Source organism: Papaver somniferum, chromosome 10, assembly GCF_003573695.1.
Source record: "Papaver somniferum cultivar HN1 chromosome 10, ASM357369v1, whole genome shotgun sequence".
Classification (NCBI taxonomy): Eukaryota; Viridiplantae; Streptophyta; class Magnoliopsida; order Ranunculales; family Papaveraceae; genus Papaver; species Papaver somniferum.
The window spans coordinates 118,424,107-118,442,112 of NC_039367.1; the positions used below are offsets into that span (position 1 = coordinate 118,424,107).

General features: G+C 36.1%; 1 protein-coding gene across 2 annotated transcripts; it reads right to left on the minus strand.

Annotated features, from left to right (window-relative positions):
* Window positions 1–7,552: 7,552 nt before the first annotated feature.
* On the minus strand, window positions 7,553–16,088 carry LOC113319197 (TNF receptor-associated factor homolog 1a-like). 2 transcript variants are annotated; one of them, XM_026567469.1, is made up of 13 exons: window positions 15,843–16,088; window positions 15,140–15,358; window positions 14,166–14,277; window positions 13,797–13,885; window positions 13,622–13,690; window positions 13,407–13,536; window positions 12,894–13,052; window positions 11,822–12,170; window positions 11,418–11,530; window positions 10,920–11,070; window positions 10,166–10,641; window positions 9,846–10,047; window positions 7,553–9,230 (listed from the first exon to the last, which is right to left on the minus strand). In XM_026567469.1, exons 2-13 carry the CDS (start codon window positions 15,315–15,317, stop codon window positions 7,752–7,754), a joined length of 3,507 nt encoding a protein of 1,168 aa, XP_026423254.1. In that variant the 5' UTR covers window positions 15,318–15,358; window positions 15,843–16,088; the 3' UTR covers window positions 7,553–7,751. The 2 variants fall into 2 exon arrangements, with proteins under 2 accessions (XP_026423254.1, XP_026423255.1); XM_026567470.1 differs by lacking the exons at window positions 13,407–13,536; window positions 13,622–13,690; window positions 13,797–13,885; ... (1 more) ...; window positions 15,140–15,358; window positions 15,843–16,088 and adding an exon at window positions 13,229–13,387.
* Window positions 16,089–18,006: the final 1,918 nt, after the last annotated feature.

Below are 18,006 nucleotides of genomic sequence, written 5' to 3' on the forward strand. Positions count from 1 at the left end.
AAGCCAATTCCTCCGATTTCTCTCAATCAACAAAGTTCGAAAACTTCGGATTAAGGAAGACATGGTTATGTAATATAAACTCTCATTCCAATCATTGAGACATTCTCAGAGGACGTTATATAGCCGTTATTCACAGACCGTTTCGCGTCAGAGAAATTCTCAAAGTAATTGAAACTTTTCATGACTTTCGTCACTAGGTGAAGATAAAATTGATCAAAGATAAATGCTTTACCAAAACATGATTTCGAGATATAGATAGGCGAGATATATTCGGCTCGAAATATCAAATGTGTATGATCCAGTCTATATGGCATACGACTTTTGTCTCATAAGAAGTAGGAGATAGAAGAGATAGACTTTTGAGTGATAGATAAGTTCAAGTATCCACATACCTTTTTGTTGATGAAGTTCCACGGTTCCTTGAGTAGATCTTCGTCGTTGTATGATGAATCGCCATGAAGTCCTTGAGCTCAACTACACTTTTCTATCCTAGTTCGAGACTTAGCTATGTAGGCTAGAAATCAAGACTCATAGTTTTGATCACTAACATTGACAAACATGCTTGAGATAGCAACGCATGCGAGGTCGACCGAGCTATGATCTAACACTTCTCATATGATCCAATCTAGCTTCATGCAGATGTTTGATGAATTTAAGGATTTACGACGTATATGTAACCAGATTAACTCAACACCCAACATAGAGAGTTTTGTACCAAGTAAAACTTATGATAGTGTATGTACACCTATTCAGAATCGTACTTTTGATCTTTCACCCATTTAACGCGAAGACACGTGGTCTAGAGAACCTACTGTGAGTAATAGCGGGAAACGTGTTAACATAAAGAAACTCTTTAAATAATATAAGCAGTTGGAAGAAGAGGAGCAACGAAAGAGAATCTACAAGCAATTTCTAGGGTCATACGCTTGGAGGTTAGCCGCCGTGTGGATAATAAAGAGGATCCCGAGGAAGACGATTCCGAGGATGATGAACCCTTGGAAAATATTGATAATGACGGTGCTACTAGATCAACTCATGATCATAATGATCATTCTCCTTTCCAGTGGCTCGTTGATGGTTTTATTCCTAGTTTGGGAATTTGTCGACCCTTAATTGTCTAGAGTTCAAAGCAAGAAGTAGTAATTTTTGGTTGTTGATAGCGGGATGTTGTTAAACAATTGAAAAGTACAAAATTACCTTAGCTAACAATCCGAGCTTATGAGTGCATAGATAAATCTTACCCCAATTTATAAAACTTAGTACGTTTGATTCAATTACATCTAGAGAGCTTATTTTAGGTGGTTGAATTGAAATAATATCCTCTAGAGAACTTATTTTGGTAGGTGATTGTGGAATTTATTAGGATAATTGAGCTTATAATTATTCTAGGGTGGTGATAAATAAGATATTGAGAGAAATATACCGGTAAATTGAATGAGATCTATTTCATTGATTGATAGGAATTCCCTATTTATCATCCTTATTGTTTGCATTAATATTTGTTTCGTAGTTTTATTTGCATTATTCATACTTTTAGGAATTTAATAGACAACTTTGACTCAACTCTCCCTTAAGAATGAACCTGCTTATTATTGTGTTATTTATTAGTGTAAGAAAAGTAAGGAATATATCTTTTGTGAGTTGGACACCTCATCAGTTCATCACTTACTTCAATCTCTCCTTATGATGGTTTTGAGTAAATTTCTACTGCCAACAGTCAACGTATGCCAATTTCTCATTCTGTCTCTTCATTGATAACTAGTAGTGATCATTCTTTTAGTTTGAAGAATGTTCTAGTGGCTCCTACTTCATCCCATAACTTATTGTTTGTCCACAAATTCACCTCTGACAATCATTGCACACTAACTTTTGATTGCAATAGTTTTTATGTGAAGGATCAGATCTCGAGGAGGACTTTTTTCCAAGGGCCTCGTGAGAATGGTTTATATCCACTACACTTTAACAACAACACATCATTCATCCCCAACAACACAACACCAACATCCCTCTTTAGTATTGGATCCACTTCCCATGATGCTCTTCACAAAAGACTTGGCCATCCCAGCTTTCAAACACATCAACGTGTCTGTCGGAGCCTTAATTTATCTTGTAGTAAGCCTATATTCTCTAATGAATGCAAGTTAGGCAGAAGTCAAAAGTTGTCGTTTCAGTTGTCTAGTCATTTTAGTAGTGAAACTCTAGATCTTTTACATATAGATTTATGGGGTCCTTGTCATGTTCTCTCATTTGGAGGTTGTTACTATTATGCAAATGTTATTGATGATTACTCCAAGTATTTTTGGGTTTTTACCATTAATAATAATCATATTTTAAGTCTACTTTCATCAATTTCATTACTCGGATTGAGAACTTATTATCTTTCAAAATTCAATTCATTAGAATTGATGGTGGTGCTGAATTTTTATATTCTCGGTATTCTGCATTTTTAAAATCCAAAGGGAGACCACATGAATTTTCTTGTCATCGTACTCCTGAAAAAAATAAACCTGTTGAAATTAAGTATAAACATTTACTAAATGTTTATGAACTTTCCTAATTCAGTCCGCTTTGCCTTTTAGTATCTGGGTTGAATCCATTACCACTGCTAATTACTTGATTAACAGACTACCCACTAGAGCCATTCAGTTTAAATCTCCTTTTGAAGTTCTCTTTCATTGACAATCTAATGACAATTTTCTCAAAGTTTTTGGTTGCTCTTGTTTTCCTTGGTTTAGGCCTTACACCACCAATAAATTCCAACCTAGGTGCAAACTTTGTGTTTTTCTAGGTTATAGTCTCTATCATAAAGGATATAGGTGTTTTGATCCGTCCACTAGCATATTTTATATTTCACGACATGTAATTTTTAATGAACATTTTTTTCCTTACTTCTCATTGTCTGAGTCCACTTCTAGTGACAATTTACCTCTTGATTTCTCATATTCTTCACCTAATATTGCTCCCTCTCATCTTCCATTTCTCAGTGAGTTTCAATCTCTTGCTCCACATTCCACTTCCACCTCCACAACATATATTCCTTTTATCACTCAGAAGGCACAACTAGTTCCACTTGTGTTTCTCAAGCGCTCAAGCTTCCTCATTGGAGAGATTCTGGTTAATGAATACATAGCTTTAGTACATGCTGTCACTTGGATTTTTGTTCCACCGTATCCAAGTTACAATGTTGTGGGATGCACATGGGTCTTTAGGGTTAAGTATTATGCAGATGGCTCTCTTGACAAGTACAAAGCTAAACTTTTGGCCAAAGGATTTTATTAGCAGTTTGGTATTGACTATGCTGATACTTTCAGTTATATGGCCAAATCTACTACTATTAGGTTGGTTCTTTCTCTAGTTGTGAATTTCAATAGGACGCCTACTCAACTGAATATTGCCAATGCATTCTTACATGGGTATCTAGATGAAGAAGTCTACATGTATCAGCCTCCTGGATTTGAGGATCATGGCCATCCTAATTATGTTTGCAAGCTAAAGAATTTTATCTATGGCTTAAAAGAAGAACCTATCCTGGTATTCGAAGCTTGCTGATGATCTTTTATCTCTAAGTTTTTTTACTTCTTTAGCAGATACTTCATGATGGTATTTTTAATTGTTGTAGTAAATAAGATTCGAAATCTAAGACTTGTGAAGATTAAATTTAAAGATTTATTTTCTAAAACTAGTAAAAATTAATATATACAAAGTATCGAGAGGTGCTAGGACTCAGGATTCCTCCAAACTGATAACGTAAGGTTCAAATATTAATTCTTTTAACAATTATATCTCAATAAATAAATACATGGACTCTTATTTTTACCAAGACAGATTCTCAAAATATTAGTTGTAAATCCTAGGCATGGGACGTCAAAACATCTAAGCAAGTATGAACCATCAAATGAAATGACAACTAATTAATCAAAATCATAATTCAATTTTAATTAATGCAAAAGTCATAAAAAAGAATTAATTAAAATTACCCACGTATGACATTCAACTTCCTCCATCATCTCGGTGATGGGGTCTAGCTTCTCATGATGCAAACACACTTAAAAAGATAATTCGTTGCTCCAAAAGGTGTTTTTATTGAAGAATTATAATGTAACAGAGATTCGTAACGCTTTATATGCGTTACAGAACCCACTGTTACAGTTGAGCAATTGTTACAAAGAAAAGATGACAGTCATATTCTAAATAGTGATCTATTATTATTCTTCTGCTTCGCCTGAAAGTGCAGAGAACGACTCTGCAACTTTCGTTTCTTCGTCTTCAGCTCTCTGCAACCTCCCAAACACTCTCCCCTCATTCTCTGACCCCAGAGAAACTCTTTTATACCCATCAACAACGTAATAACTCCCAAAATATTTTGCATTAATCGGAGATTATTTTTCTGCCATTAACGGGAATATTTTCCTTTTCTTCTCTTTCACATCCTCCTGTTGCTGTGAATTCTCGTTATTTGTCTTATACACGTTCTTGTTGCAGTTTAGCACACTCCAAACACAAGCATTACACGTCTAAATCTTATGCAATCCCGTGAATAACTCCCTTGTAAATGTGGCTTGCCCTGTTTTCTTAGACCGACGATAATATCTCTTTCTATTCGAAAATAAGTTACTTACCAAACCTGTTTTGATGAAACGGGCAGGTGTTAATCAAATGGAGAGATAAAAACGCATCAAGAAGTCCTCCAAATCAAATCCTGAATTCCGTTGTCTAAAAATATTTGAACTCAGAGTTCCCGTGAAAAATATTTGTACCCCTTAACCAAATCGTAGGGTACTGAATATCCACTGGGGGTGCCCCTATCCAAATTTTGAGTGCCTTTAGTAAATTTTGGGGTGCCTTTAGTAACTTTATCCGTGGTGCAAATAACATACTTCCGGGGTGTCTCCAACATACTTCCGGGGTGCCTTTAACACGCCCTCTGGGTGCCTTTAGTAATTTTCGAGTTGATTTCTCCATAAGAGCTTATTTCTCTAAAAACACCTATACACACATAAAAACACCATAATTAGTACAAAAATAGAGCACCAACAATACAGACATCGAGGACAATTCAAACACAAAAATGTGTTTATCACTTCACTCTTTATTCAAAAGGTTGGTACCAGAATTACTGTCATGTTTGTGTATGTAGATTATATTATACTTACTGGTAATGATTCTGCTTATTTGTCTCAACTCATTCTTGAATTGGGTACTCGCTTTCATGTTAAGGATTTAGGATCTCTTCACTAGTTTCTTGGTTTTGAGGTCAAAAGATCACCTAATGGACTAATTCTTTCTCAGACTAAATACATTCTTGATCTTCTTAAGAAAACAGATGTGGTTGGAGAAAACCTTGTAATTCTCCTGCTGCAACTCATACACATCTTGCTTCTGAAGGTGATCTCCTTGACAATCCAGCTGAGTATAGGTCACTGGTTGGTGCACTTCACTACCTTACTTAGAGCTTCTCCAATGGTTGATGTGTGTGTTTCATACGTGGCGCCATAGTTAAGACATCCTCTTGAAATAAAATCCCTATACAAGGTTATAATTTCTTATATATGAGGAGTAAAAAATAAACATCTCCAACCCATAAATTATAAATCTTCTTGATTATGTATGTATCATTTAATAATTGATTAAGATCATTTCTATATTTACCCTTGCATTGATTTTTCGGAAAAATGATGAGTTGGATGGAAAGACATTGTCTAAGGCTGAGTTTGGTAAAGCTTTTTTTGTCAAAAGCGTTTTCAAAACCTATATATGTCAATAATATTTGATATTGATGTTTGGTGAAAAAAAAAGTGCTTTTTATCGAAAGCACTTCCCAAATTCCTCAATTTTTAAAAGCTGGGGAGGATGAGCTTTTAAAAGCTGCAAAAGCATAAGTTGTGGTCCCACCTAAGTTTAATGCTTGATTTATCTTTTTTATCCCTACTTTATTTTATAAATGACAAAAGTTGCCCTTAAATTTATATACAATCAATTAATCATTATTACTTCTTTTTTTCAAACTATTTTATATACTATTTCATTTAATTTGTCAACATTAAAAATAAAATATTAAATAATTACTTAATTTTAGTTTCATTTTTTGTTTGAAAATATATATATATTAACAATCATAATAATAGTGGTAATTAGTATGAACATTAATATTATATAGTAAAAAATTAATTATTTTTAAACCCAATAAAATTGAATAAAACTGCATCAGAGATATGTCTGTTTTTTCATTTGCTACAACAACAATGGTCGAATTTGAATTTTACCAAACACACTTTGATTGCGTTTTTAATCAGCTTCAACTTTAATTAATATTTTACCAAACGTCTAACTGTTTTTTTCTCACAACACAACACAACAACGCACAGCAGAAAAGTGTTTTTACAAAAGCTGCAGCAATACCAAACTAAGCCTAAGTAAATGTCTAGTTTTAGACTTTGGCTTTGACATCCTCTACCCAAAACTAGGCCACCTCATCTACACATCGGTTTAAGAAATTAGGGTAGGAGAAGGTTTTTAGAAAATATAAATGCATATCCTACGTGGATTTAGACATTTTCCTTCACATACACTCCATTGGAGAAGCTCTTAGACCATGCCTAAAATATCCTTTGCTGCCAGTCAGGTATGTTAGCATATGTCTCAACCTACTACACAACATTTCTTAGCATCTAAGAGAATACTTTGATATGTAAAAGGTACAATCACACATGTTCTCTGCTTCACCAAAGGTCATCTGGTTCTTCATGGCTTCTCAGATGCTGATTGGGCTGGTGATGCTTCTGATATTAAGTCTACTGGTGGTTTTTGTATCTATTTTGGTTCCAATCATGTCTCTTGGTCCTCTACAAAACAACCTATTGTTCCTAGATCATCTACAGAGAGTATATAGCCTTAGCTATTGCTGCTGCTGATTATTCAGTTGCTCGAGGATTTATTTTACTTCCTTCCTACTCCACCTACATTGAGTTGTGATAATATTAGTTCTCCGCATTTGCCTCCAATCTTGTGGTGAATAGTAAAATGAAGAGTTTGAGTTGATTTCATTATATCAGAGATCTTGTCGGGCAGAAATCTTTGAAGGTAGTCTATGTTTGTACCGCTGATCAAATTGTTTATGTGTTTATTAAAGAGTTGCATGGTCCTCGATTTGCTTTTCTGAAATCCAAGCTCAATGTATCTGATTTAGGCCCCTTGATCTTGAGGGATATAGTGAGACAAGCTGTTACAGTGGATAGCCCTCAATCAAAGTCTGAGTCCAGCTCTCAAACTATGTCCGTCTGCCTTTCACTTTTCTGTTATTTTCTTATTTGTGTAATCTGCACATGTGAGTTCTTTTCTTTCATTTTGACTCGGTATAAATAGACACAACGTCTATTTTTTTATTCAAGACGGATTTTCATTTGTTTATCCGTTATTCTCTGTCACTATAACTCTCGTCCAGGTTTAACTTGTCCGATTGGGTTAACTGAACGATCATGAAAATTACAAGGAAGAGGCCAAGGTAGGCGCTTAGAACTCGGGCGCAAGAGGAAAGCAGCTTCAGAGGATACTCTGGCAACCGATGGATAATTTTCAAAACAAACAAGAAAAAGGATTCTTTACAAAGTTTCTTTTCTCATAAAAACAAACAAATGATTACCAACAACTCACTTCAAATCTGATGGTTGATTCCTTTTACCTCTGAGATACAATTATTAGGACTGGGTGAAAAAACTAATCGAAGCCAATTGGAAATAATTTACTTTCCTAATTCACTCAAAACCATTTGATGGCTGGAATACAGGGTATCCATTAACATCACATGCTAGATTCAAATACTCTGGCAACTGATGATGATTATGGAGGTGATGCTGGTGCTGGTGGTACAAGTATCCATCCCCGATGGCAGTATTCCTAAGACTAAGCAAAGACAAATCAGTACCACCTCCTGCAACGGACCACTGATTATCAATCATCCCATCAATCTGCTGCCCATCTCTGTAAGGCATACCTACAATTGGATAGACTTCCCTAAACCCGTCGTAAGAAGACCCCCCACTGGAAGACCCATAGAGCTGCTGCTGCTGCAACAGGTCATCATGGTGGTAGCTTTCTTGCCGCTGAAACCTGCAAGAATTTATTAATGGCCCGCCAGCTTCCCCTGACATATTTAAATCGCCTGGAAAAGTAAACTGGCGGTTCAACGAATGTTGTTGTTGGTGATGATGATGCATGCTGTTGGTGGTATTAAAAACAGCACTTCCTTCGGCCGTCTTTCCTATGCTGTGTTCCTCCTCGAACAAAAAATTTATTATATCAAGGTGTGGATACTCATCTGAAGAAACTCCGTGTGTTGCTGCTGCTGATGTTGAAGCACGAGAAGAACCATAGAAGTCAAGATTTTGAATGCCGCGATTCAACATGGAAGAAGGATTAGTGTTCTGTGGTGACCCTCCCTCCATCCACTGGGGTCTGTTTTGTAGAATTTCTGGAGTAACGGATCCAAAGGTAAATCCTGGTCTAACCAGGTTTTGATCTTTCCTCGCTGAATTCGGAGGTAGATTTGCTTGTGTGGATATCAACGGTTGGGATTTTGGAGGTGAAGATAGGCTTACTGCAGAACAAGAAGGACGAACAGCGAAGCCAGCTGGGGGAGTTGGAGCCATGGTTTTTCCCATGATGGCATTTCTGTAGGATGGGGAAGCATAACCTTGGGTTTCTGGTAAAGAATCAGTTCCTAGACGTCCAGCAGCACTGTAGGACCGTGCTAATAATGGTGTCGTCGATCCTATAGAAACAACAGCAGCGGCGGCAGCAGTCGGCCTAGGACCAGGAACAAGAGGAGCACTTAAGGGTCTCGACAAAGGAGCTACTTGGTGAGGAGTTACCTCTTCAGAGGGGGTGTGTGTTGACTTTGATCGAGACATACAGATATTATTAGCCTCTGGTTTAGAGATTGAAGGAACTTGGGGTGAGGGTGCTCTCGCAGGAGCTACTTTCTCTGTTTGCCGAGGGCTATTTGGAGATGTTACTTTCACAGGGTACGGTTGGTCCCAGGTGACACTCTCTCCCACCGGTTTCGACTGCACGTTTGAGGGTAGGTTTGTAGAGAAACTGGTAGGACCACCAGATGCTTCCTCTGCCCTTCTTTGATCAGGTCTTTCAACCTCAACCAGATGTTTCTTTTGGCCATTAACAACATCCAGGTCTTTGACAGTCAGCTTCTTCTGCAGAGTAGAAACTTCTTCTTCCTGAATAAAAAAAAATCAAAGATGATAAACATATGTGAAGAAAAAATGTAAACCTATGGCACAGGATTTGATGCTGAGGGAAGTCATCCAAGTTCCACCTGAACACAGGCCAGACATGGATGAAAATTGCAATGCAGTCCATTCTGGAGCATCAAACCCACATACTGGAGTTAAACCACAATCCACATATCCACGACATCTAGCCATTAAACATAGTAGGCGTCAAGATCAGGTTTACTAATCCTATTTAAACACGGTTTTTCTTGTCCACCCCTGCTGACAATTAAAAATGCTACAATATTCATATCAGCCTTCAGTGTGAACTATCCATCACAGCAATGTGAGATCTATGCGAAAGATGTCTCTGATGTACGCTATTTTTGTTGTTAATTTTGATAGATGTACGATAAAATGTTTAGACATCTAAGAAAGATCAAAGAAAGCATGGACAAATGTGCTACTTGACTTAAACATGTATTCAGCATACACAGCCACCTGCTGTGTTGCAACACCAATTTACACTCATGATGGGAATAGAAGAGCATAATAATATTAGACTTCAAACACATACTATTAGAAATGGGGGGAATACATAAAACCAATCAGTCATTTTACCTTTTCAACCAAGTGCTGCTCAAGCCAATGTATCCGATCCTTTAATGAGTAAAGTGATTCAGGTTCGGCTGCCACCGTACATGCTCCAGAAAGATCTTGAAGGTGTCCTGCATCTGGTGCTGAATCAGATTGTTGATGACTATCCATCTCATGGACCCAACCAGACTGCCCAAGTGTCTCTGTACCACGTTGATTCTTCCCTCTAGAGAACAAAAAAGTGAAGTGCAAGCTTAAGTAAATATTCAGTGTTGCCACAGATAGCAGCAGAAGTCTGACATAGTCATGTAATGATTCCATGTAATGCTATGAATGACATTTACCTGGTACTAGCTGATGTTTGCCGTTTGTAGTATGGTGAAGTGTTCCCTTTGTAGGGAGGGCCATTCATTACCACTGATGGGACCGAATCGGTAGAACATGTTGAAGAACTATCATCCATTACAGAAGTATTCTTCTTCTTTCCTCTTCCATTTTGATGCATAGGAAGCCCACTCACTCCACTACTACTTGTTTCTGTGGCAGCATGAACTTCTGATGTATCGGTGTCCCAATTGACAGGACTCACATCTCTGTCTTCCAAATCAACTTGTAGAGTTTTGGTAACATCCACTGCATCATCTACATCTGACACATCTTCCAATGTGTCGGGCTTCTCGAGGGTGGACAACTTCAGGGATAAACCATCCATCGCTCTGTCTAAAGTTTCCTCACTTTGCATCTTGTCTTTTAACGACACATCTAACTTCTCACTCCTCCCCTTGTCTTTACCTTTGCGACTGCTACGCTTCTGTTTACTCTGGAAACAAACAAAAAAAATGAAGTAAGATTGAAGTGACAAAAATGAAGAAACAATGGGTTTAGTTGATAAGCAAGAAAGTTCTATGGATAACATCACTGTTAACATTCTTGTGAATTCCCTGCGTTACAAATGGTTGCATGGAAAGTTGGAAACAGTACAAGCAGATAACCCACGAACTCTTGCTAAGAACAAAAAACGAGAAACCTTTGCTGACCAATCCAGCAGAGAAGCAAAAACAACAAAATGTTCAATTTCGAAACATTAAAGCATACTACCTGTTTTTTCTTGGCACGCTTTTCCTTGTCAGCAGCTCCACGTTTTGCTTTCTGCTCGCTCTCAGCTTGCCAAGCCTCCTCTTCCTCACGAATGAGCTCCTCTTGCCTCTTCAAAGCAACAGCCTCTTGATATGCTACTTCAATTTTATTGCTGCCAAACGAAACAAAACAGTGGGTTGGTGACCGTAACCAAATTTCAGCAGGGCACCTATTGTCTAAGCTAGAAGAATCCCATCTGGAGAAGAAGATATTAAGCAGAAAGCATCTTTTTGTTGGCTAGTGCTTTACAGGCTTCTGGCAGGAGACTTAAATTTTAGTAAGTCAGTAACTTCTGGATCCTGGACTTCAGCCCAAGGAAAGGAGTAGTCATCGCTCATCAAATTAAGAAAGTAGGGGGTTGAATATCCATAGGGAATGAGGTACTCCTTAAAAGTACACCATTTAAATTCTACATATAGTTCCAAGGAAAGAAGCAACTCCAGTGCGGATATGGAGTACCTGAATATATGAGTCAAGGCAAAAATTTCCACAGTCCTACGACCTAGTTCCGTCAGCCGTCTCTCATCACGCTCCATGGAATTATTACAGGTGTCTTCTCCTGAGTTTCCATCCTACGCAAGAAAAGTGAACCTTTTCATTCTTGAATCATAAAGGTATAGCAAACAAAACCCCAAGGTAACCAAAAAAAGCATCTACGCGAGCTTGAATTCCTGAAATAAGAACTTCGCTCAGCGACAGACAAAAAGAAGACACCCTCTATATATGCTTGGGAACCAGTATAAAACATTATCACTGAGACTCTATCATTCATGTTCAAAGACACGTCTAAAAAGCAAAAAACAAAAAAAATAAATAAATAAATAAAAAATCACAACTTCATTGAGACTACTGCACTAGCTTACCTTGGTACGGTTTTGAGGACCCTTTTCATCCTTTGGAGGTAAAGGCTCGAGTGCAGCTCTCTCAAGAAGTAACAACACATCATCCACTAGGGTAAACATGTCATTCTCAACACGGACTATAGGAGTTGGTGATTCCTCAGTGTCCAATACCTTCTCTCTAGCTGTTTTACTCTTACTTTGGCATTCAAGAGCCTTCAAACCACTGTAGAGAGAATCCATTACCAAAGTAGATGTGACTTCTTTCTCTACAAAAAACTGCTTGACAACTACTTTCAAAATCACATCTGTTTTCTCCCTGGACATTCGACGCCTAACATTTTGGTCAACACCCAACCAAAAAGCACAGAAGCTGCAAGCATCCAGTTTAACAATTCGGTGTAAAATACAAAATGTGAAAATTACAACAAGATCATCAAGCACAGCCGCAAATATAACAAAAATGCAAAAATGAGCTTGAGAAAATTGAGAGCTGACATTGACATAGACATTGCATAAGGTATCTCTGTTGTACCCAAGGAAGCCTCAAAGCTTTTAAGATTCATTCCTTTTGTTTGAAAAAACACTCGAGGATACTTGCATGCTAAAGTTAGATCATCTTTTTAGATACTATTTTCTAATAAAACAAAAAATAATTGACAGGAAATCCTTTCAAATTATGGAAGCGCAAAAACTTGAAGAATAAGGCATAGTTGCAGATCCCAAGTTTCACACTTAAATCCCGCACAAGCCTGTAAATCATATCCTGACTTCTTGACTAGTTTTCTTTCTCAATATCCAGAACCCCATACATAGATGATGAGTGCCAAGTAAACCAGCAAGGCGACAATTATTCAAACTACTTAAACCGTTGGTTCAAAACGTTGGGACCACGAAAAGTTGAGACCCAAAGATGGCCACGCAATGCAAGTTTTCAGATCTAAAGTGACCAACTGCAGGACCAAGTTAAAATACTAAACTAACTTCCACACTTCCAAGAACTGTGATGTATCAGTAAAAAGGAATAACTATCTCTAATAGAACAAACATGATTACTAAAGACTATGACATAGTAATAAGTACCAACAGAAAATACCTCGACCATCTTGCACTGTCCTCAAGCAAGTCTCCAAGCTTCTTTCGTCTTTCTTCAACAAAACGCCGACAAATTTGCTCTACATTTGATAGATATACACGAACGAGTTCTCTCCTATACTGACAATCCAAGCAACGAAAAGGGCGGTCCGATTTCTCCCTTAAGTAGCAAAAGATCAGAGATAAACTAGATTAAATCGAGCTCCAGCAGAAAATGGAAAAGGAAAACAATAACACAACCACACAAAAGTAGTAATATGCTTGATAGATGACATATCATATCTTCTCCTGGATAATAGTAAATTGCAACAGTGTCAATGGCCACAGTGAACTCACAATTTGATAAACAGAATCCGCATCTTAGAACTTTATTATGGCATATACGGTACTAAAGGAAAAATTGGACGGTCGGCAAATATGGGTGGCAGTGATCAGAAGATCTAGTAACTGGAAATAAGTGATGCTACCAGAAAAATGAGACATCAACATTAAATAACTGGAAATGAAGAGAGACCTAATAACTTGAACTTGGGCCTTTATAACAAGAGTATCATTAACAACAAAGCCATCCATCACTTTTGTTAACTCCATAAACTTTTTCCAACCCCAATCATGCTCTTTCTTCCAGAACCTGTGCAATGTATCTACAAAGCTTTCATCAGTTAGATTGAGACGAAAGCATCGCAAGGTACAAAATTCAGACACAAATGACGGATACAACCAACCAACCAGAATATTTAGATTTCTTCGGATCTTTATTAACAACAGCAATTGTGAACTGAGCAAAATGGCTCCACCCTGTTGATGTTGACAAACATGAACAGAAAAGGTAATATCTAAGAAATTGATGAACAAGCAAGAAAATCAAACACCGTAAACTGAATGTGATTAGAAGTTATCAAACCTGGTAAAAGCTTATCATGGTTTGCAACACATAGAAACAACGAGAGATGATTGCAGACATCACATCCTTGAGGGTAGATTAAGATGTACCTAGAGACCCATTAAAAGGAGTCACGCAAATATACTTCTGATCTTTTAAAATAGGAATATATACTGTATACGTCTGCTGCATGCACTTGTATCATATGAAGACATATCCGGAAATCTCCACAAACTAATCAAAGCACAAACTAAACCCTACCTTTAATCATGAAAATCTCAAAGTTATCATGTCATTTCTGCGTAATGTAAGTTTTTTTTAGCTTAAACTGCTCTTTATAGATTTCACTGTAAATTGTATATCTTAGTGGACTGTATGATAATCCCGTACCATTTATAACCGCCAACCTCAAAGGCATTGCTCCGAAGCTCTCTTTTGCTAATCTGTGAAAAGTTATCTATCTTCCATGTGAACTTTCCATATAGCTCAGCTGGTTTCAGCCCTAAATAAATGAAAATCAGCAGACAAATAATATCTTAGAGCCTTCAAAAAAAATATGACATTTCGGTTAAGCATGGTCCTTGGCAAGACATTGCTAGGAATGCAGAATGTTCTATCGCTTTGTTGATGACAAAGCACTTTTGATCCTTGCTTATTTCGAAAATACAATAAACCTTCTTTTTGAGATCAAAGAGACTATCACTTCGTGAAGATAAGGGAACACATAAAATTTGATATCCAAAACAACCACCACGCATTTCAAAATGGGTCATCTAAAAAGCGCCTCCTTGATGAGCATAAGATCATGTGCTACAATTGTATCGAAGGTAACGTAATTTGAACACTATCTTCTGGAGAGTCATTTTTCAATTTACAGATTTACATAAAAGGGAACTTGCAAATGAGTATGTTCACCAAGACCACCTAACTGTTGCAATTAAGTCCTAAATAGAACCACTTGATTTTCAGTTTCTTTACTACATGTATATTTGAAGAAATATTACAGAAATGATAATTAGATATTCACTAAAGTTTTGAATATATGTTTTCAAAGAAAAGTTCCCCGATTTTCAGACATAGGAATATAGTCGTTTAGTTCACGTTTACAATGTTTAAGCTGTACCAATCGTGTTTTCTTGTCCACGGATAATAACTTATTCTGTCTGTAATAATCTGGTAGATAATTTATGAGCTGGAAACTTTTTTGAGCTAATGAATGAGCTCAAGACGAGGTGCACGTGGCAACTCACCCATCTTTTGCTAATCCAAAGAAGCCTCTAATATTAATTATTTTTCTAATTGGGTCTGAGTGATTGAAATGCAAAGAAATGATCAACACAATAAAAGCAGAAAAAAGTTTTTACCACAATCATCATCATCGTCGATATCCCAATAAGGTGGTGACGTCGAAGGTGTACCATTCTCCACTTGCTCACAAGACCTCCATTCTGTTAGTGCTTCACCAGACTGATAACGATGCCCACTTGATATCCCCTCAGATAACCTTCCAACACCAGAATCCTCGCTCAAACTCCCAGACATATCCCTCCCCTCCTACAATTTTATCTCACCACTCCCTTCACCTACAAAATAACAAACTTTCAGTAATTTTTTCATAATTTCTCCAATTAACCAATAAAATGGCATCCCCAGATACACTAATCCTAACCCTCAACCACATCTCTCCACCAAAATCTGCCTCTTCAATAGAATTTTGAGCTCCCCAGATGAAACCCACATTGAATAAACCTAAATGTTCTAAACCCTACATTCAAAATTCAAAATTTCTAAACCCTAAACTCAAATTCAATGAGTTTCAAAGTAGAATTAAATGTGTACAATACAAATAAAACAATAAAACCCCCATTGTAATTGACTTACCCCCAATTTCAAATTGAATAACCCCTAAAAATACCTAATAATCCAAAATAAGAAAACCATAAACCCTAATAATTTTAATCGAATCGAAACAAACAAACAAATCTAAGCTGAATAGAAATTCAAGTGAATAGCAACAGAAGATTCTAATTTAAAGATCGAATTAATTACAGAAATGAAATGAAATACCAGTATGGAATAAACAGAGCTCGTATCCGGTTTGTAAAAATAATGGCGGAAGGAGGCTGTTTTATTTTTTTGTTATATGAGGTGGTGAGGAAACGGAGAGAGAGGTGGGGATTTTTTTTGAGTTTCAAAGAGAAGAGAAGACAGCAAAGCCAAGGCCGTAATGAAAATACACACAACAATCAGATATAGAAGGAAATAAGCTCTCTCTTCTCTCTCTTTTCTCTCTTCTTTCTCTCTCTCTAAAAATGACCTACAACAAGCAACAAAACTCGAATTATAAAAATTACTTGTTTATTGTTTTTTTCTAGTATTTTAAATATAAAACCATATGATTAACTTATTTATTAATTTGTGCAAGACCATATAATTTAACAAACTGTACATGTACCTAGGAAAAACGCATACAAAATACAAAAATATACAGTGGAAACTCTTTCGATTAATACTCGATTATTTAATAAACTTTTTTAGATAATATTTTTGTCCGGTCCCGAGTCGGAGACAACGTGCCAAGTTAATAATTCGCTAAAATTATAAGATAATACATTTTTGATTACCTATGTAGATCCCATATGAAATATAAATTAATAATGCATTATATATATTCAATACATTAATAATTTACGAAGACTTTTTGAAAAATGATTTAATTGTCTTCTGTTTTTTGCTAAGATCAATATCACATTAAATTTCATTTCTAATTTTTTTTATTATTGTAAGAATTTTTGGTGTTGTTTTCTCATAACTCAGCACGAAATTATTAAACGTGATCGCCGCTTTAATAGTCTTGTTTCGTGAAGAGGGCTCCATTTTAGAAATTTCATCATCTTCTTCCATATCTTTATCAGTTCCCATAACGCTCTCGATTATTTCTTTATCAGTCAACAACTGTGTAACTTCATTTTCTTTCGGATAATTTAGGACATCTTCGACATTCATTGAATTGCGATAGCCCAACTTCTCGATCAAATTTTGCAAGTCTTGAGTATTTCACTGTCTGTATGCTCATCTAAATTTTCTAAACTTGTGTTATCTGTTGATCGAAGTTTACAATGACGAAAGCATCAATTTTGTCTAAACTTGTGATATGAAATTTATCTATAAGTCAATAAAATATTAATTAATATATAAATTAATATCTCGTTTAATTAATAAATTTTGATGGTCCCAACAACATTAATTTATAGAGTTTCTATTGTACCAACAAAATATTAATATTACCCGGCTAAATTGGGGCCTATAAAGATTAATTTGGGCCTATCACTACGTGACAAAAAAGAGACATTTCGAAGTAAAATGAAAAGCCCCTTAACCAACTATTTTTTAATGGCTAATTTATCCCTGATTAATTAGTGTTAATTCAGGTGATTAGTGGTAAAATATCGTGTTAGATGTGAAATTAACTTGTGTTAATGAATCATCTAAACATGAAAAATTTTGAAATTTTGAAATTTTTTTGAAGAACACCAACTCAGAATCGGTATATGTTGCCATTGGTATCAACCGATTGTAACCTCAAAAACATACAGAGATTTTCTGAAACTTGCTTCTACCCAGAATCGGTTTATATGGACATGAAAATCAACTGATTATCCAGAATCGTTTTATATGGGCATGAACATAAACCGATTGTGGGCAGATTTTTTATTTTTTATCTGTGAATTATGTGTTTTTAAACATCAAATAAAATTAAAATTCATTTTATACCCGAGTTAAGAATGAGTATGACTTCATACTCAGTTTCAAATCGTTTAAGAAGTTGTACTCGTTTTCAATTCGAGTATAAAGCTATACTCGTTTTCAATTCGAGTATAAAGTTATACTCATTTTCAAATCGGGTAAAAGCATATAGAACTATTTTCATTTTTAATCGAAATGAAATCGAGTATGATTTCATACTCATTTTATGATCGAGTATTAACTAAAAAAAAAAATTGGTTAACCAGAACCGGTTTACACGATACATATATAAAAACTGATTCCTAACATTGCATAACAGGAATCGGTTTTTATATATGTATCGTGTAAACCGATAAAAAAAAAACACAGGAAAACAATTATCTCTTCTATACCAAAATAGAGTTATGTGGGCATTAAAGTAGACCGATGTTGGTTCAATTTCCTCCGACCAGAATGCCATCCAAGACAATCGGTCTTTGTGGGC